The 21170-nt window shown below is 44.3% G+C and overlaps 1 protein-coding gene across 1 annotated transcript in view; it reads right to left on the bottom strand.

Moving 5' to 3' along the window:
- LOC124556491 (thioredoxin reductase 1, cytoplasmic-like) overlaps positions 1–19069 on the bottom strand; it is a 99201-nt gene extending 80132 nt beyond the window's left edge. Inside the window, exons 1-2 of the mRNA XM_047130448.1 lie at positions 18846–19069; positions 9964–10027 (exon numbers count right to left, since the gene is read on the bottom strand). Coding sequence (XP_046986404.1) covers positions 9964–10027; positions 18846–18983 — 202 coding nt within the window. The 5' untranslated portion in view covers positions 18984–19069. The remainder of the gene's footprint in view (positions 1–9963; positions 10028–18845) is intronic.
- Positions 19070–21170: the final 2101 nt, after the last annotated feature.

Below are 21170 nucleotides of genomic sequence, written 5' to 3'. Positions count from 1 at the left end.
CAAGATGAACCGCTAAGAACTCTGAGGACATTAAGGGAACGTGTACAACGGGCCACCAAATAAGAGACATGTGGAGACCAACGTGAGCCCTAGAAACTTAGTTGTTTCCACGAATGGGAGAACAACGGGACCGAGATGTAAGGATGGCGGAAGGAATGCTTTATATCGCCAAAAGTTGATACAAACCGTCTTCTCTTCAGAGAACCGGACGCCATTTGCCACGCTCCATGAGTAGAGGCTGTCTAGACAACGCTGAAGGCAGCGCTCCAGGAGGCATGTTCTCTGGGCACTGCAGTAGATCGCGAAGTCATCAACAAAGAGAGAGCCTGAGACATTAGGTGGAATGCAATCCATAATTGAATTGATCGCGATGGCAAAAAGGGCTACGCTCAAGACAGAGCCCTGAGGCACTCCATTCTCCTGGAGGAAGACGTCGGACAATACGGAACTCACACGTACCCTAAACTTTCGATCCGTTAAAAAGGAATCAATAAAAAGGGGCAGGCGACCGCGTAGGCCCCACCCGTGCATAGTGCGGAGGATACCTCCTCTCCAACAGGCATCATAAGCCTTCTCCAAGTCGAAGAACACGGCTACCGTTTGGCGCCTTCGCAAAAAGTTGTTCATGATTAATGTCGACAAGGTCACAAGGTGGTCAACAGCGGAGCGGCGGCGACGAAAGCCGCATTGGACATTAGTAAGTAGCCGTCGAGATTCAAGAATCCAGACTAACCGAGCATTAACCATGCGCTCCATCAGCTTACAGACACAGCTTGTAAGAGAAATGGGGCGGTAGCTAGAAGGAAGGTGTCTATCCTTCCCGGGTTTGGGTATAGGAACAACGATGGCATCACGCCAACACATGGGGACCTGACCTTCGGTCCAGACGCGATTGTAGGTACGAAGAAGGAAGCTTTTGCCCGCCGGAGAAAGGTGTGCCAGCATCTGAACGTGAATGGCATCTGGCCCCGGAGCAGAGGACCGGGACAGTGCAAGCGCACGTTTGAGTTCCCGCATAGTAAAGGGGGCATTATAAGTTTCCAGATTCAGCGAGTGGAAGGAAGGTCGCCGAGCCTCTTCTGCCTCTTTCCTGGGAAGGAAGGCAGGGTGGTAATGGGCGGAGCTTGAAACCTCCGCGAAAAAGCGGCCAAAGGCGTTGGAGACAGCCACAGGATCAACAAGGACCTCATTACCTGAGGTCAGGCCAGGTACCGAGGAGTGGGCCTTAATGCCCGACAGCCGGCGCAGGCCACCCCAAACGACGGAAGAGGGAGTAAAACTGTTAAAGGAGCTGGTGAAAGAGGCCCAACAAGCTTTTTTTGCGTTCTTTGATGACTCTATGGCATTGTGCTCGGAGTCTTTTGTATTCAATACAATTCGCCAACGTAGGATGGCGGCGAAAGGTGCGTAAAGCACGTCGTCGAGCACGGATAGCGTCCCTACAAGCCTCGTTCCACCAGGGGACGGAAATGCGACGTGAAGAAGAGGTAGTACGAGGAATGGAACGTTCGGCAGCATTGATGATAACAGCCGTGAGGTATTCGACCTGACTGTCACAACTGGTAAAATCGTGGTGCAGAAAGGTTGCCAGGGAGGAGTAAAGTCCCCAGTCAGCTTTCGGTATGTTCCAGCTCGAAGGACGTGGGGATGGGGTGTGGTGCAGGAGACGAATGACACAGGGGAAGTGGTCGCTCGAATAGGTGTCAGAAAGGACATACCACTCGAACCGACGGGCAAGAGTGGTGGAACAGATCGAGAGGTCCAAGTGGGAGTAGGTATGAGCAGAGTCCGAGAGGAAAGTCGGGGCGCCGGTATTGAGGCGGACAAGATGGAGATGGTTGAAGACATCTGCCAAGAGTGAGCCTCGTTGACAGGATGCAGGAGTGCCCCAAAGGGGATGATGGGCATTGAAGTCGCCAAACAATAAAAACGACGGGGGAAGCTGAACGATCAGGTGCATCATGTCAGCCCGACTAACAGCAGATGACGGTGGAGTGTAGATGGTACAAACTGAAAAAGTAAAAGCAAAAAGAGTAATGCGGACAGCTATTGCTTGGAGTGGGGTGGTCAATGGGATAGGATGGTAATAGACATCATCCCGAACGAGCAACATGACCCCACCATGAGCTGGGATACCGTCCACAGGGGTGAGGTCATACCGCTCCGAGGTATAGTGGGTAAAGGCAAAAACGGTCAGTCGGGCGCAACTTGGTTTCCTGGAGACCAAGGACGAATGGACAGTGCAGGCGGAGGAGCAGTTTTAATTCCTCCCGATTAGATCGAATACCTCTTATGTTCCAATGAAACAACGCCATCGCTAGTCAAAAAGTTGGGGGAACGAGACGGGGAAGAGCTGGTCACCTCGACGGCCGCGGAGGGCCAGGTTGTGAGGGAACAACGCTACAACTGACGGGAGGCAGATCTGGTTCCATCGACTCATCGCCAGCTGCGGCCGCTGTCCCTGGCTGTGTAGGAGGGGCAGCATCATTTGCCGACGAGAGGCCAGCTGAGCGCCTGGCAGCAGAGCATCCCGGCGAAACTGAGGACGGCCAGGAGCAGCGACTCACGGATGGAGCGTCAGACGAAACGCGCCGGGGTGGAGAGGGGGATAGAGACTACTTCTTTGAGGCCTTCTTGGAAGGCCGAGGAGGCACAGGGATGGTGGGCTGGACCCGAAGAAGGTCCTCACACGCGGGGTCCGGTTTGGAACGCCGGACCTCGGAAGCTGGGGTCCGGAACGTTTCCCTGATGGACGCCTGAGAAGAGGATCGCTTCTCAGGTGGCGGGGGGAGAGGAGGAGGAGGAGGAGGAAGGGTGGCCCCTGGGGCAGAGGGGGCGGGGGCCACGGGGGAGGAGGATTTGGAAAGGAGGGATTTGGGAGGCGTCGCACCGGTAGCACATCACCTTTACCTTCTCCGGGAGAACGTCCCCCTCGAAGGCGAGGATAAAGGCCCCGGTGTCGATGCGACGGTCTTTGGGGCCGCGCTGGACTCGCCGGACGAAATGCACGCCTCGGCGCTCCAGGTTGGCCCTGAGCTCCTCATCAGATTGTAGCAGGAGGTCACGATGAAAAATAACCCCCTGCGTCCGATTTAGCGCCAGATGCGGGACAATGGACACTGGGATGTCCCCTAGGCGGTCGCACACCTGGAGCGCTGCCGACTGTGTGGCGGAGGTGGTCTTGATAAGAACGGACCCTGAACGCATCTTGCTGAGAGCCTCAATTTCCCCGAAGATGTCCTCAATGTGCTGAACAAAGAACATGGGCTTGGAGGTGGCGAATGTCCCCCCCATCGGTTCGAGAACAGACCAAATAGCGGGGGACGTACTTCGCCCCAAGCCGGCGGGCCTGTCCCTCCTCCCAGGGAGTGGCCAAGAGGGAAAGGGCAGGAGAACCAAAACTAGAAACGGTACCTTTTCTTTTGAAAGACTCTGCCGCAGAGCGACCTGATACGTGTTGACGTTTCATCTGCGAAACGTCCGCCCCGATACCACCCACTCCGACCAGGGGCTCTCCCCACGGGCGCCACCCAGCCTCAGCAAGGGCCACCTGGCAGAATGACTGTTGCCGGGAGTCCTGATGCCCCAAGGAGACGGGCATCTACTCCTTGGCCGACGTGGGGAGGGTGCAGCTCAGGTATCGACAGTACGATCCCTGTGTTGTCAGGGGGCTACAACCTAGAGGGTACATGACGACCCCACCACAACGGGCTGGCTACCGTGCTGGATTTCTGGTGCCATGGAAAGTCCATCATGATCGCTGGTGCAGATGGGGATGCACTATGGGCGTAACTTGTACAACCCATCAGGCGTTTAGGCCCAATTTGAGGAATAGCGGGCATGGGTACAACGCCGGTACAATGCTGAGTGCCAAGGTCTTAGTGCACTTAGGACCAGTGGTACACCACGTAAGGTGTCCTTCCCCAAAAGGCTCGTACTTCTGTAGAATTTTGAAAAATGGAGGTCAAACCCCCAAGGGGGACCATCACATGGAAGGCCGAAACGGTTGAAACTCCTTTTAGTCGCCTCTTACGACAGGCAGGAATACCTCGGGCCTATTCTTACCCCGGACCCGCAGGGGGAACGGGCCTCTGTGTAGGTTAAACGATCGAGGGACTTATACTCCTGTATCTTCTTTTCCTTCTTATATACTGGGCAATCTGGTGAATGTGGAGAATGACTACCATGACAATTTACACACACAGGAGGGGGAACACAGGGACTCCCCTCATGGAGTGGACGTCCACAGTCACCACAGAGAGGGGCCTGTGAACAGCGGGAAGACGTGTCCAAAACGCAAGCACTTAAAACACCTCATAGGAGATGGGCTGTACGGCTTCATATCACATCGATAAACCATAATCTTAACTTTCTCAGGGAGGGTATCCCCTACAAAGGTCAGGATAAAGGCACCAGTATCAGTGCGATTGTCTTTAAGACCGTTCTGGACACGCCGAACAAAGTGAACACCCCGCTGTCCGAGATTGTCCCGAAGTTCCTCATCAGTTTGAAGGATGAAAAATCACACCTTATACCATATTTAAAGACTGGTGGGGGGTAATGGACACAGGAATTGTGTCAAGATGGGTACAGGCACGAAGGGCCGCAGATTGGGCAGCTGAAGCAGTTTTGATCAGCAACAAACCCGACCTCATCTTGCTCAGGGAGTCCACTTCGCCAAACTTGTCTTCAATGTGTTCCACAAAGAATAAAGGTTTGGTATTGGTGAAAGTATCTCCATCAGTCCTGGTGCAAACTACATAACAGGGGAAAGGTTTCGCCCCTAGCCGATGGGCCTGACCCTCTTCCCAGGGGGTAGCCACGGAAGGGAAGGCCGAAGTGGCAAGAGAAGAAGCACTTGAAGAATCAGTTACACGCAGAGAGACAGCCGCAGAAGAACGGCCAGAGTTCTGGACCCGTATGCGTTTCATTTGCATAGCGTCTGCCCTGATACCACCCACTCCGATCAGGGGCTCTCCTCACGGGCGCCACCCAGCCACAGCAAGGGCCGTCTGGCACGGCGGCCATTGCCAGGAGTTCCGATGCTCCAGCATGACGAGCAACCACTCCAAGGCATGCATGAGATGGTCACAGCTCAGGTATCAGAAGTGTGATCCCTGTGTGTTCAGGGGGCTTAACCAAAAGGGTACATAGCGACCCCACCACACGGGCTGGCTATGCACCCTAGCATCAGACAACGACGTGAAAGAAAAGGTGGAATGTACTACGAGGGCACACGTCGGAGACACTAGGTAAAGTGCTCTTCCCCAAATGGCTCACACTACGGAGGAGAAATTTTGTAATGGAGGTCAAACCCCAGAGGGGGACCCAGGAATGCCAAAAGGAGGAGATGATTACGCAACAAAGCTGGATTGTAAAACCTATAGAACCAGGAAGATAGCGGGGGCCAACATAAGCAAGGACACCAAGAGAGGGAGAGGAGAGGGCAACGGGAAAGGAGCAAGGAGGGGAAAGAGAAGGAAATGCAGCCCTGGAGAGAAAGAAGACTGCAATAGCTCGGGGCCCTGTGCTCGCCACGCACATATCCACAAATTAGTTGTGGACCCCCTGGGGGGGGGGGGGGGGCAATTAGATGGAGGTGTTGGTCAATGAGGGCTGAAATTCTTTCAGTGAAAGCACAAGGACTGGAGTTGGTGCTGGACTTCTGGAATGGGATCACTCTGGTAGAGATTATAGGTGGAGGAGTCATAACTGGCGGAGGGCTCCTCCCAGGTAGTCATGGAGATTGGTAGTATTAGGAATTTCTCTTCGTAGTCAAGTACAGATCAGACAATCTGTCTCCTTGCAATTTTAAGAGACCCCTCCCCAACTGAACTCCATTTGGAGTGTCATGCTCATAAATATGCCTTCAATTCAGCAGCTTTAATGAAAGCTTGTGCTATCTGTGGACCAAAGAATACAGTATGTCATGTGGAGCAGCATGATGGTTCCCCTAAAGCATTCTTGTTTTCCAGTCTAAGAGAAAATCAAAGGCCGCGTAGGTGGCTCAGAACACTTGTGTCACATATGGAGAGAATGACAAATCAAGCAAGGCAAAAATTTTAACGTCACTGATTCATCACATTCAAGAAGCCCACTAAGCTTTCATACATACTTTACGAACACTATTATATGACTATCAATAGTTGACTCCAGAATTAACAGATGTCACGTATAAGTTCAAAATTCCTGTGTAAGAGTTCAAAAAAACAAAACAAAACATAATAGCAGTGATTACTTACCCAACCCCCCCCCCCCCCCTCCTTGCTCATCATGAGCAAAATTTAGAAAATCAACCGTACATAATTAAGAGTCACTGGTGTGTGTGTGTGTGTGTGTGTAACACAAAACATCAAGGAATCGTTTAGCTCAGTTTCTGCCCATACATAGAAGGCTGATTGGTTGCAGCTTAAGAGACTAAAACAGCTAGGTCATGAGAGATTTCACCTTGAGTTAGTGGCATCAGCCAGAAATTTTATTATACTATAAAAGTATGAAGGAGTGGTAAAACAGGCCTTGGAAGCAATGATGATAACAGAGCTGAGAAATAACTAAACAAAGTAAAACTTCATTATCAGGGTATGTGGTGAGAGAACCTCCACCTGCAACTGGCCCCACCAACCCGGTTAAGGATGAAAACAGAGATAAAGAATGCCTTCTATTTTGGAGATTCATAATACTAAAAGCAAGAAGGCTAAAAATGTAATGGACATCATGTTAACTGACAATAATAAAATAAGGTGAGAGAAATGATCACATCAGGAGGTGCATGGGGCCAGGCAAGCCACCCAACGGTGTGTGGCGATGGCCCTTTACGTGCCACTGTCATTACCTCCCTTTCCTGTTCCAGTCGCGTATGGTTCACGGGAAGAACGACTGTCTGAAAGCCTCCGTGCGCGCTCTAATCTCTCTAATTTTACATTCGTGATCTCCTCGGGAGGTATAAGTAGGGGGAAGCAATATATTCGATACCGCATCCAGAAACGCACCCTCTCGAAACCTGGCGAGCAATCTACACCGCGATGCAGAGCGCCCCTCTTGCAGAGTCTGCCACTTGAGTTTATTAAACATCTCCGTAACGCTATCACGGTTACCAAATAACCCTTTGATGAAACGCGCCACTCTTCTTTGGATCTTCTCTATCTCCTCTGTCAAACCAATCTGGTACGGATCCCACACTGATGAGCAATACTCAAGTATAGGTCGGACGAGTGTTTTGTAAGCCACCTCCTTTGTTGATGGACTACATTTTCTAAGCACTCTCCCAATGAATCTCAACCTGGTACCCGCCTTACCAACAATTAATTTTATATGATCATTCCACTCCAAATCGTTCCGCACGCATACTCCCAGATATTTTACAGAAGTAACTGCTACCAGTGTTTGTTCCGCTATCATATAATCATACAATAAAGGATCCTTCTTTCTATGTATTCGCAATACATTACATTTGTTTATGTTAAGGGACAGTTGCCACTCCCTGCACCAAGTGCCTATCCACTGCAGATCTTCCTGCATTTCGCTACAATTTTCTAATGCTGCAACTTCTCTGTATACTACAGCATCATCCGCGAAAAGCCGCATGGAACTTCCGACACTATCTACTAGGTTGAGGACGAAAAACATCAACAAACAAGGGTTCGGAGTCTGATGGTGTAGCATGATCTGGCAACTCTGGGGTCACCAGAGTAGCCTTCTCCTCTTTCACTTCTTTTAGTGGCCAAAATTATTGGCAGAGCTTGTCTGCTGTGGGTGTAAGAATGGAAGAAGAGCAGCAGCCCTGAGACTCACTGCCCATGGATCCTTGAACCACTGGCTGGTGTCAGGTCTCTCTTTTGTGGATTTCCAGGAAGAGGGTTCCTGAGCAGGAGCCTTGTCACCAGTAAACATGAGGAAGTGGTTGCTAAAGACAGTGTTAACAGCAACTGCTAGAGAGGAGGGCCTATATGCCACCGGGTCAAGTTTATTTGTCCAACTACCGGGCGTTGATAGTGAGGAAGTAGTACAAGATGTACTGCTAATGACCTGCCCACATTAGTGACAGACATAGATATCACTGAGACTTCCAAACAAGAGGAAATCTATGACCATAAGCTCCTGGATTTTGCATTCATCGAGTAGGTTAGCACATTTCAACGATCAGGGATGGCGACACAGACAGGTGATAGTGCACATAGCGAAGTTTTGTAAAGTGCCTGGCCACAGTCTCCATAAATTAGGGTGTATGTACAGCAAGAAGACATATGCCAGAAACACTGGCATTCAAAGTGCCTCATTGAGAGTGGAGAAATTAGCACCACATTGCAGTAGCAACATACGAGGCGTGTTTAAGTAAGTACCGTTCTGAAATTTAAAAAAAAAGACAAGACATGCTAAGATACCTCAATTTTATTTTTACATGAAACCCTGTACCTTAATCTACTTTTCTACATAATTTTTGTCAATATTGAGGCACTTGTCATAATGTTGTACCAGTTTTTGAATACCCTCCTCGTAGAAGTCTGCCGCCTGTCTTGTTAACCACTGCATAACCACAGTTTTGACTGTCATTGTCTCGAAGATGCTGGCCGCCCAGGTATTTCTTCAAGCGCAGGAACAGATGGTAATCACTGGGCGCAAGATTGGGACTGTATGGAGGATGATCTAGAGTTTCCCATCGAAAAGTTGTGATGAGATCTTTGGTCTGATTCACCACATGTGGACGGGCATTGTCTTGCAGCAAAACGATGCCCTTGCTCAACTTCCATTGACTGTTACTTTGATTCTGGTGTGACATAGGCCACCCACATTTCATCTTCCATAACAGTTTGGCTTAATAAATCATCACCGTCATTGTGGTATTGCTCAAGGAAAGTCAATGCACTGTCTAAACATTTGGTTTTGTGCACATCCGTCAACATTTTCGGATCCCAATGTGCGCACAATTTTCGGTAATTCAAGTGCTCAGTCACAATGCCATACAAAACACTACAAGAAACATTAGGATAGTCATCCCACAAGGAGGAAATCGTAAAGAGTCTGTTTTCTCTCACCTTATTGTCCACTTCCTACACAAAACTTTAACGACAGAAGGTCGCCCATTCCGTTGTTCATCATGCACATTTGTGCAGCCATCTTTAAATGCTCTCACCCACTTTCTTACCATGCCATCATTCATAATGTTTTCTCCGTAAACTGCACAGATTTCACAATGAATATCGATCGCTTTTAGGCCTTTAGCACTAAGAAATCTTATAACAGCCCGTACTTCACAGTCGGCGGGATTCACGATTATCTTAAACACTCAGTACCCATCGTAAAAAGGAAGAATCAGACTGTAATGGCATCAGTGCATAGATTAAGGTACAGGCTTCCATGTAAAAATAAAAATCGAGATATCTTAGCACGTCTTTTTTAAATTTCAAAACGGTACTTACTTAAAAAATGCGCCTCGTAATTTTTTATCTTTCCTGGTAGCAATTCTTCCTCAAAAACATGGCTGACTGCACTGGTGTCTACCTTTTTGGCAGTGGGGCCTTGACATGTTGTACACAGTGGATCCCTTGCCTCTCGAAGTGCTCACACAGTGCTTTATCAGACTGCATTGTTAAGTCGCAGTGAAAAATTAATCCCTGTATCGTGTTGTAGGTCTTACAAAGTGTTACAGTAACAGGTACATCACCAAGCTGTTTACAAGAAACAGGTACCTGACGAATTTTGAAGCTAGAAACAATGTTGATATTAAAAAGTGTAATAATAATAGCATTGTGCACTAACTTCAGATTAATGTAGAAAACAACAATTAAATGCACACAGCATAAAGTATTATTATTCAGTTGAAAGGCTGCACATAAATAAATCCTTTCCAAAACAGTGCAAACAATTTTTAATGTTAACAACTACACACTCTAACACAACATCCAGTAATTTTAACAACAACAGCAATGAAAATAAGGTCAGAATATATCCATTCTTGAAACTCACCTTGGGTTTGATCCAGTTCAAATGCAAAGTAAGGTTCACTTAAGGATTCCATCAATGATTTCACCTGTCATAAAAGATAATTTGTTAGTTGCAGTACAATTACATCATTAACTTTGATTACGTCTATAGCATCTTCACCTTGCAATGTCATTGTTAGAAACAGTATTGCCAGTCTCATCAACAGAAGAAGCCCATGACGAGAAGATTTACTAGTGAAGTCACAACTGCTTTACTATAAAAACTGCTCATAGAATGAGCGTAAAAATATAGCACACAACACTGTCCAAGAGAAATACCAGCAGCAAAGGTGACCTCCAGGAACTCCTTTGGGGTGGAAGTCCAAATTACCTCTGCAATAAACCAGCAATTTTATTTGTTTCATATATAAATTATGAACTATTTTCTAAAACTTGCTGCTGACACACATTGGTAAGCGAAAACATTATGAACATTGTCCTCTGTGGGAATGAATGGCTTCTGGTGGCATTGCAGCCAAATGACATAGTAAGAAAAGTTTGTAAGCAGAATAGAGATGAAAAGGGAATCATTCTAGCAATGATACAGTCTGCAAATGGGGATATCTGCCGATATAAGTGACTTTGACAAATGGCAGATTGTTATGGGCTGGAGCCTAGGAATAAGCATATCAGAAAGGGAAAGTTGCTCAGCTGTTCATATGCTACTATTTTACCTAGGGAATGTAGTTGAAGGACAGTTACACTAGGAGTAGGAACCAGATGTTTGACATCTGTGCCTTGGCAGAGAAAGTGGCCAGAAGATCCCTTGTTCTGTAAAGAAAGCTAAGAGGCAATCTGTGGCAGATCTGCTGAAATAGTACAATGGTGGTACAGGCATTAATGTTTCTGACCACATCGTTCAGTACATATTTTTGAACATGGGGCTCTGCAACAGACTACCTCTTTAATGTAATCCATTATGGAGTTGAGGTAGCAGCTGTCGTTATCCTGGTTATCACTGTTAGCATTCAACCGCGATTCTTATACATATATTTTAACAATGCGTTTCAAAAGACAATGCTCCCATCATCAGGTTGTAAAATCTATGTCACGAAATTAAACGGACTAAAAAGACAAAATACCATCACAAGTAGCTGGGAAGTCCATAGAATAAAACAGAATTAAAAGTAAGACTTTTATCCATTGTGGATGCGGAACACTGCGACTGTGGTGTGAAAAGGTTTTCAGAAATTACTGCAACCAGTCGCCTTTTATGTAGATGTATTTTATTTAACCATGACCGGAATTAAAAGTATATTGGACTGTGGGTCCTCGTCTTACATTGAAGTTGTTGACACAAGTCGATGGCCGTCCCATAGCTACCAAATATGCTGTCACACTGTGCCGGCTCGGGAGCTGTTGTGGACTGACGTGCCTAGGTGTTGTGGCGTGGTTACAGCCGTGTGCTTGACGGTAACACTATGCAATTGTTAGCTTCTCACCACTCCATCAGTGACATGCTACAAGTTTAAAGTCGCACACCTACCCTAAAATAATTCTAAAAACCCGCTAAAAAATCTCATTTCTTTAAAATTATCTTGTGCATTTAGAATATTGCTTTGTATCTTTTCATGGATAGCTATCTCGAATTCCTCTAGTAAATCAAGTTTCCTCCCTTTCTTTTCTACATGCAATATTTCTACGTTGTCTTCTATGCTCTTGGGGGGATGGCCTGTTTCATATATATGGTTCGCAACAGCTGATTCGTCATAATTTCCTAACCTGAGCGCATCTTTATGTTCTTTATACCAGATCGCAAATGATCTTCCTGTCTGCCCTATATATTTTGCATCACAAGTTCTGCACTGAATCTTATAAACTCCCGATCTTTCAAACTTATTTCTCTTCTCGCCAATATCGTGCTTAAGGCTATACCTCACTAGGTTATTAGTCTGAAAAGCTATTTTAACATTGTATGGCTTAAAAAATATTTGCTATCTTTTGTGAGACTGTTCCATAGTATGGCATCGTGATAATTTTCACTTTCTCTCCATCAGGTTTATTCTTTTTGCGCTTATTACTTTTCCATAAGAGTTTTTTAACCATATCTATTCTGTAACCGTTACTCATCGCTATTCTCTTAACGGTATTAATTTCAGTCTCCCTATCTTTTTCGCTCATAGGTATATTGACTGCCCTATGCACGAGACTACGGAAAGCAGCTTCTTTATAAGCCTGCGGATGGCATGAATCATTCGGGATCACGGCAGTCGTGGTTTGTTTTCTATAAACGGAGCACGCATGTTTGTTGTCCTGCTTTTTTATATTCAGGTCCAAGAACTGTAAACAATTGTCAGTTTCATACTCCACAGTAAATTCTATTTTATTATGTGCGCCGTTTAACTTTTTTACTATTTTCTCAATGTCCTTGCGGGAACCATCGACAAGTAACAGTTACTTGTCGATGGTTCCCGCGAGGACATTGAGGAAATAGTAAAAAAGTTCACCGTTTATAGAAAACGGACTACGACTGATGCCGTGATTCCGAATGATTCATGCTACCCGCAGGCTTATAAAGAAGCTGCTTTCCATAGTCTCGTGCATAGGGCAGTCAATGTACCTATGAGCGAAAAAGATAGGGAGACTGAAATTAATACCGTTAAGAGAATAGCGATGAGTAACGGTTACAGAATAGATATGGTTAAAAAACTCTTATGGAAAAGTAATAAGCGCAAAAAGAATAAACCTGATGGAGAGAAAGTGAAAATTATCACGATGCCATACTATGGAACAGTCTCACAAAAGATAGCAAATATTTTTAAGCCATACGATGTTAAAATAGCTTTTCAGACTAATAACCTAGTGAGGTATAGCCTTAAGCACGATATTGGCGAGAAGAGAAATAAGTTTGAAAGATCGGGAGTTTATAAGATTCAGTGCAGAACTTGTGATGCAAAATATATAGGGCAGACAGGAAGATCATTTGCGATCTGGTATAAAGAACATAAAGATGCGCTCAGGTTAGGAAATTATGACGAATCAGCTGTTGCGAACCATATATATGAAACAGGCCATCCCCCCAAGAGCATAGAAGACAACGTAGAAATATTGCATGTAGAAAAGAAAGGGAGGAAACTTGATTTACTAGAGGAATTCGAGATAGCTATCCATGAAAAGAAACAAAGCAATATTCTAAATGCACAAGATAATTTTAAAGAAATGAGATTTTTTAGCGGGTTTTTAGAATTATTTTAGGGTAGGTATGCGACTTTAAACTTGTGGCATGTCACTGACGGAGTGGTGAGAAGCTAACAATAGCAGACCAATGCAATAAGGAAATCAGGCGCACAATAGCATAGCGTTATCATCAAGCACATGGCTGTAACCACGCCACAACACCTAGGCACGTCAGTCCACAACAGCTCCCGAGCTGGCACAGTGCAACAGCATATTTGGTAGCTATGGGACCGGCCATCGACTTGTGTCAACAACTTCAATGTAAGACGAGGACCCACAGTCCAATATACTTTTAATTCTGTTTTATTCTATGGACTTCCCAACTATTTGTGATGGTATTTTGTCTTTTTAGTCCGTTTAATTTCATGACACAGATTTTACAACCTGACGATGGGAGCATTGTCTCTTGAAACGCGTTGTTAAAATATATGTATAAGAATCGCGGTTGAATGCTAACAGTGATAACCAGACTACCTCTTTGTAATTACATGTTGATTGAACAAAGCAGACAGTTCTGATAGCTGTGGTGCAGTGGACACTGGATCATCGAGGTCAGACTGTGAAGCAATGGAAATATGTCACCTGTCCAGAAGAATCACATTTCTTATCACACTGTCAACACTCATGTCCAGATATATTGTCATGCAATAAAATGGCTGCTCGAAACCTGCACTAAGACATGAACACGGGCTGGCTGGGGCAGTATTATGCTATGGAGGATGTTCAGTTGGGATTCCATATGACCTGTGGTAGATCAAAGGAATTATGATTGTTGCAAATTGCGTGAACATTATTATGGACCAACCGCATCAATTCAATTCATGCTCTGTGCCTTCCCCGACATACAGAAAAAAAAAGACGTTAAGTAAGGAAAGTGGAAGCTGGCTTATGAAGTGGATTCAGAATGAAGCAATGGGTATGAATTACCATTCTGACTAGGATTCACAGATACTGAGGAAGTTTTTGATTCAGTTTCAACACAACAGTACATGCAGTCCTTGACAAGTAAAGTACCGATTCAAAAATATTAGCACACTTAAAAAAAAAAAAAGTATACATTACTACTACAGCTTCTGTCAGACATCATCAGGCTAGTGGGAAATTCAGAATTGGAATAATGGTCAGGCTAGTGAAACCTGTACCACCAAATTTGTTTTCAGTGACCTCACAGGAAGTTTTCACACTCTTAAACTGGGAAAACACTGAATGAAACATATCTGACCACCTACAAATGGGCGATGACATTGTAGAGTTTTGCCACTACTGTGGATGAACATGAATCCCTGATGAATAAACTTATCTTTGAATGTTGCCTTAAAAATGGATGAAAATAATGTTGTTTGAATTAAGAACAAAGGGCATAGAGGCAGTCGAGTTTTTCTTTTCAGGATACTGTAAGACAATAATTGGATGGACTCCAAAACAAATAAACAGAAGAGTAAAAATGGACTGTATAGATTTTGGTAAACTAAATTTATGGTACATGAATGTCTCTAATGTGTTTGAAATTGGAACCTTAGGTTATATAGTGTTTACTGCCAGTTTGGGCTGTGCAAGCAACTCAAAAATGGACGATTGCTCAATAATCAAAGGAGAGATAGGAGAACAAAATTAATAGATCAGGAAACAGACTGGAGCGGAGGACATAATTATGACCATAATGAAAATAAAATGGAGATGTGTGTGAGGTGTAGACAGGCAATGGACAATAGATGGACCAAAAAAGTTATTCATTGGATTCATGAGATCAGAAAGACCAGGAAGATGATTAATGGAAATTGGTTAGAGGACATTAGAAAGCATGCAATAGCAAATTGAACGTGTATCACAAAAGACTGTAATGGGTGGAAATGTCAAGAAGCAGCCTTAATCCAGCAGTATATTTCAACTGAATGATGATGATCCCTACTCGAGTCATTAATACACAACATGATCAACAATGGCCCTATAAAACTTACTTGGGGTATATCTGTACATGTGGATAAGTGTTCAATAAAATGCTACATTCATCTTTCAAGGAGTTTTCAGTTCTAGTGAAAGTCTGTATGTCCCAACACAGTTCTGATAGATTCTGGGTGGTATCTAATAATCAGCTTTTCAAAATTATTCAATCCACCTTGTAGGGTCTACTGTGGACTCTTAGGGTATTCTCAGCACACACATGTATACTGTACAGTGCATGGTTGAAGGAAAATTACTGTATATGCACCACCACCTTTTAATATCTCATTTGTGAGCGACTGTGGTGTTACATTAATAGGATCCTCCTACCTGAATGAATTTTTACATCCTGAATACAATATTTTTGCAGTTTACTGTTCTCAGTTTGGAAATACGGAAGCGTCCGATCCCGCCCGTCTGTTTTGACCTATGAGGTCACAAATATGGCAGAAACGACCATAGACCACGATTCCAATATGGCGCATATAAAGTCGGTACGGTACGTACACATTATGAGGACGAAAATACATCGAAAAACAAACACACACACTTTCCACAAAAAGCCTAATGACACTAACGGGACAAGTGTGGGAAATGGGGTGTTTTTGGGTGGGGGCAAACTAAATATAAACAAATTTAGACACTCACCCCCATTCAAAACACACAAAACGACGAAAAAAAACCGACTTCACAGAACTCCCCAAATACCACTAAACACAATATCATCTGGAATCGGACACTTCCCTTGACCTATATAGCTCAACAGCAGCTCCCGATCCCAAAAATTAGGATCAAACACTTCCTTTGGCCTATATAGCCCAAAAACATCTCCCCATACCAATATCAACAGACACAGCCACACATTGGGATCGAACACTTCCCTTGACCTGCGCACTGTTAATTTTATCAGTCATATCCATTCCTGAACAAAAACAAGAACCGATTAATTTTACTAAAATTACCGCACGATGTACAGCGAACAGCACTAAATTAACCTTCACACAAAATCGTTAACTCACTGAAACGAATTCCACTACAAACACAGCCAACACACTAACAATCCTGGATAATGAGCAGAAGCAAACTGAGCCCATTACACCACACAAACGAAAACCCTGAACATACCACCAGAGAGCACAACAAACCACAACATGATGACATCTACAAACATGCCACACTCACAAACCGCGCCGTCATGACGTCACACACGACAACACCCTTACGTCACGGGTCAAAGCTGACGAGTGGGATCGGACGCTTCTGTTGACATGTTGTTTATTCATGAAAGATGAGGGAATGGATCATGTCACTGACTTTGCATGGTATAGAGCTATGAGTTTTTGCTAGATCATTTGCTAGGCTCTGACAGACCTAAATGATCCACAACTTCCCACTAAGCTGTCTTAACCCCGCTTCCCAATATTATCTTTTATAACATGAAAGATGCAACATGGTTTTGCAACATTCTACAACATAAACAAGGGTGATTTTTAGCAACTAAATAACTGCTTTTGTACACATTCATCTGGAGTTTGTCATTTCGTACCAGATTACAACTCCTCCAGTTTCGTAAAACTAAAACTTTGCAGTCTGTCATGAGTAGGAAGTAACTTTCTATCAGTTCTAAAACATACACACACAGTCCTAGCCTTAATCAAGGAACTTTGGTTACCACTACAAATGTAGCTACACTTTGATCTCTATCATGACTTAAAATATCATGTTTCATTTCTAGCAAGCTGTTCCAAAATGATTGTGTCATGTTGGTACTGTTCGGCTAGATAATTGTGTCCAAGGAGCATGGGTACTCTATGGCTGTATTACCAATACTCTACCAATGAGTAGCTACTTCTGGATGGTCTGTGTTAGAACTGCATTAATCTACAATAATAAAACAGTAAAATGGACACTACAATAAAAAAAAAAAAAAAAAAAAAAAAATGTTCAAAAGTGTGTGAAATCTGATGGGACTTAACTGCTAGGGTCATCAGTCACTAAGCTTACTCACTACTTAACCTAAAGTATCCTAAGGACAAACACACACACCCATGCCTGAGGGAGGACTCTAACCTCTGCCAGGACCCGCCGCACAGTCCATGACTGCAGCGCCTTAGACCGCTTGGCTAATCCTGCACAGCAGACGCTATAATAAAATATCAGTTTTGTTGCAAGTGTGATAGCACTCAGTTGCCAGTCAGGTAGTCATTGCTTTACTACTACAAATGAGTATACTGGGAGTTCTTTTACATCACTCAATATTTTTGCTTTAAATAGATCCACTGGAGGGACTGAGCACTATTTTGTACTGCACTAAACATTTTCAATGTTTGAAGTCATCATTGGGGAAGTATGAGAACTGCTAGTTATGTCTAGACTTATACTGTGTGACAAATGCAGGTGATTGATATAGAAGTAGCAATTGGTGGATCAATACTGTGCCCCCACCTCATCTTTTTATGGATGGCCTATCTTCTCCAATTGCTGGAAACAAAAAATGGTTCAAGCAATCTGCAGTAAACAGTGGTTATGAATGGAGTTAATTACATTACAAATTCTGAATAGAACATGACAAACCCTCCAAATGTGCTGTGGGATGGGCGCTGCTTAAGTTTTTGAAATTCCATACACTTTTTCAACGCTATTAGTATTAACTGCTATATCAGCAGCCTTTGCAATGGTACAGCAACTGGATAATGGCATTGTCTACATGAAAAAATATCCAAAGACAGATTTTTGCATTCCAAGTACCGTTTTCCCACTACTACTTTCAAGCACTGTTTCAGCTACAAGCATTTGGACACAAAAGTTTGTGCCAATACCTCATCAGAACATCTTGGAGGGTTTTTTAAAAGGGAGTGCAACAGTATTGTGCATTATCTTTCTTGTGGACCAAGACATTCCATTTAACCTCTGTCAATATGTTTTATACTTTGATTTATCTGCAGCACACACTGTATCATAAAAAAGTTTTATTACACTGTTTGTATACCAAGCAGGATTTCTAGAATCTTCAACTATTGTGTAGACTACATATTGTTCTAAGCTTGATCAACCATTCATTTGAATTTCCTCTACATGTCCATGGCCTAAATCGCAAAATTCTAATTATTGTTCATGAAACAAGGGCATTTCTATCTTCAGAAATCTTGAAAAAGTACTTTTTTTCTTAGGATTATTGCATTATCAGTCTGTTACACACTTGTGATTATGCACGATATACTGCAGACTCTACACCGAAGGTAATCTCTACATGAATATCCTCAATCATATCTTGTACTTTCACGTCGCTAGAGTTTGGTATCCATACCCTGCATTATAAATATTGCTAGACTAAAATAAAAACTTGTAAAGCTGCCACATGGAGATGAAAAAAAGCTACCTCTCAACTACAACAATATTTACGGCAAATTGTTTAGAAAAGACAACACTTTTTTACATCTCATTTTCTGTTACTCGTGTTCCGTAGAATGAACAACCTGGTGCATGGTAGTTAAATTTCTTATGTTTTTAACGTAATGTAACACATAACAAAGTGACAGCAACTTTGTACAACGCAATCCATTTACAACGTTAATTAAAGCATTTCACTGTCAGTAGGCCCTACAGCTCTTAATTTCTGGGTAAAAGGATGCATAGTTACTTGTTTTCAAAGAATGGTCTCTCTATATTTTACAGAATAATTACAGGTCATACAATCTCATACATTCTACATGGAGAATAACAATGTTTAATTAATGTCGTACCCACCTGCTTGCAGAAAGGGCATGTTGTCTTGCTGAAAATTGTGACTTTATTACTATTAATAATGTAGTCTACTAAACTTTCACCAGATAATTTCTCCATAGTGGTAGTTATCTGCTTGAATAACACACTAAATATTTTCATACTCCATAACCTTTACATTAAAAGCACCGCCGCGATATCGCGCACATGCTACTCACTTCCCCCCAAAACAAAACTCTGTCGCAGATCAGCGATGTACCCAACTTATATCCGCTCTCACCACAGATACTAAAAGTTGCAGCGTCACTTATCTTGCACGCAATGACTTGCATGTCATACAGACTCTGAAAGTCACTGGTTGACTACGTCACTTTGCCGGAGCATAACGTCGCAACTATCTTTAACGTCCGTTTTCAATACTCTTGGCTTGATATTTTAAAATGACAACTCTGCAGTTTTCCCTTGGGCCTCCTTCAAAGCGCCAATATAAGACATGCGAATTTGTAAGGCGCAAATGGCCAATAGAGACAGTAAGAATGGATTGGGGCACAGGCAGGACAGTAATGCGTAATTATGACGAATGAAAACGCAGCTGAGATGAGAAGGACATGTAGCCAGGCGAATAGATTGAAAATGGATACAAAATACATGAAATGCCTAAAACGACCTCTCGGGAGGGGAGTGAACGACATTAGAAAACATACAAGAACAAAATGGATATGCATCACAGAAGATTGTACTTTATTTACACACAGAATAGTCTAACGGATGACTAATGGCTTCAAACGCGAAAAGGATACTTTTGTTAATTTTAAGGTGAGACAGCGCCGAAGGTCAAATAAAGATAAGAGAAACTTTCGTTTACTATGAAACAGAGACGCGTCTTCGGCCATTTAAGTTAAATCGAAGCAATAAAATTCTAGGGACAGCCAACCATGTTAAATTCGTATGGTACATTTTTTTTCTCTAAACAGGTAGCTAAAGTATCTGCTCTCTTCTGTATTTCCTTCCAGTTATTTCATGTTGCTGGGAAATACATTGTACAGCCACGTTAATGTGACTATCGGCTATGTTCTACGTCAAAGTACAAAGACCACTCACCGACAGCAGGTGGCAGCAGTAGCAGTGGAGGGTATATAAAACGATTCGGGGGATTTGGGGGGGCGGAAAAACATTCAGTCGTAGTCATAATGTGGAGACGGAACGATTTATCTGACATCCAAAAGCGCATGATTGTTGGCTTTCAGGCCAAGGGTGGAAGCATTTCAGAAATTGCTACGTTTGTAAGCCATTCGCTTGCAGCCATGGTTAAAGCATACCGCGCATGGTACAATGGCGCTACCCAAAACCAGCGCCGAGGCAACTGTGGCGCACCACGGGCCATAGACGACAGGGGTTGAACAACACAACGGTTGCGGAGATGTGTACGGGCGAATAGACGTTCAACAATCGATCAACCGACCGCCCAGATGAGCCAAGGGGCGACCAATAGCTCCTCAATGACTGCTGCTGCGACTGGGGCCCCACAGCAGGAGTCTAGTTCACGCACTGCTGCTCATCCGCGACGAAGGCTGGAATTTGCACCCAGTACTGCAACCGGACATCCACTGATTGGCGGCAGATGGCCTTTTCAGATGAATCACGTTTTATGCCAAACACTCTGCAACAATCGTCGAAAGGATCCAGACCGGAGGTTCAAATGGCTCTGAGCACTTAACATCTGAGGTCATCAGTCCCCTAGAACTTAGAACTACTTAAACCTAACTAACCTAAGGACAACACACGCATCCATGCCCGAGACAGGATTCGAACCTGCGAACGTAGCGGACGCGCGGTTCCAGACTGAAGCGCATAGAACCGCTCGGCCACTCCGGCCGGCCCAGACCGGAGGAGTGAGCGTTACGGTCTGGGGAATGTTTTCGTGGTTCACTCTGGGTGAACTCGTCATTTTGGACGGCACAATGGATCAACACACCTAGGTATCTATCCTCGAGGTCCATGTTCACCGCTGTGTGCAGTGCGTTTTCCCTCAGCACGATGACATCTATCAGCAGGACAATGCAACACTCTCACAGCTTGCAGTGTATGCGCGTTGTTCGAAGAGCACCAGGATGATTTTAGTGTACACCCCTGACCACCGAACACCCCGGATTAAAATTCAATCGAGAATCTGTGGGTACTACATTGATCGGACTGTTCCTGCAATGGGTTCTCAACAGAGAAACCTAGTGGAGCTGGCCGAGTAGATCTGCTTTCGCTGGTATTCGTGTGAATACGGGTTGCTAGAGCGTAAAGCGAGTGCGCTCGAGCGGAAAAGTTGGTTGCAAAGTCTTGTGAAACGGCTGGAGT

The sequence above is a fragment of the Schistocerca americana genome, chromosome X (assembly GCF_021461395.2).
Source record: "Schistocerca americana isolate TAMUIC-IGC-003095 chromosome X, iqSchAmer2.1, whole genome shotgun sequence".
In the NCBI taxonomy this organism is placed as follows: Eukaryota; Metazoa; Arthropoda; class Insecta; order Orthoptera; family Acrididae; genus Schistocerca; species Schistocerca americana.
Note: the sequence above shows the minus strand (reverse complement) of the source record. Positions and strands in the feature narration are given on the sequence as shown.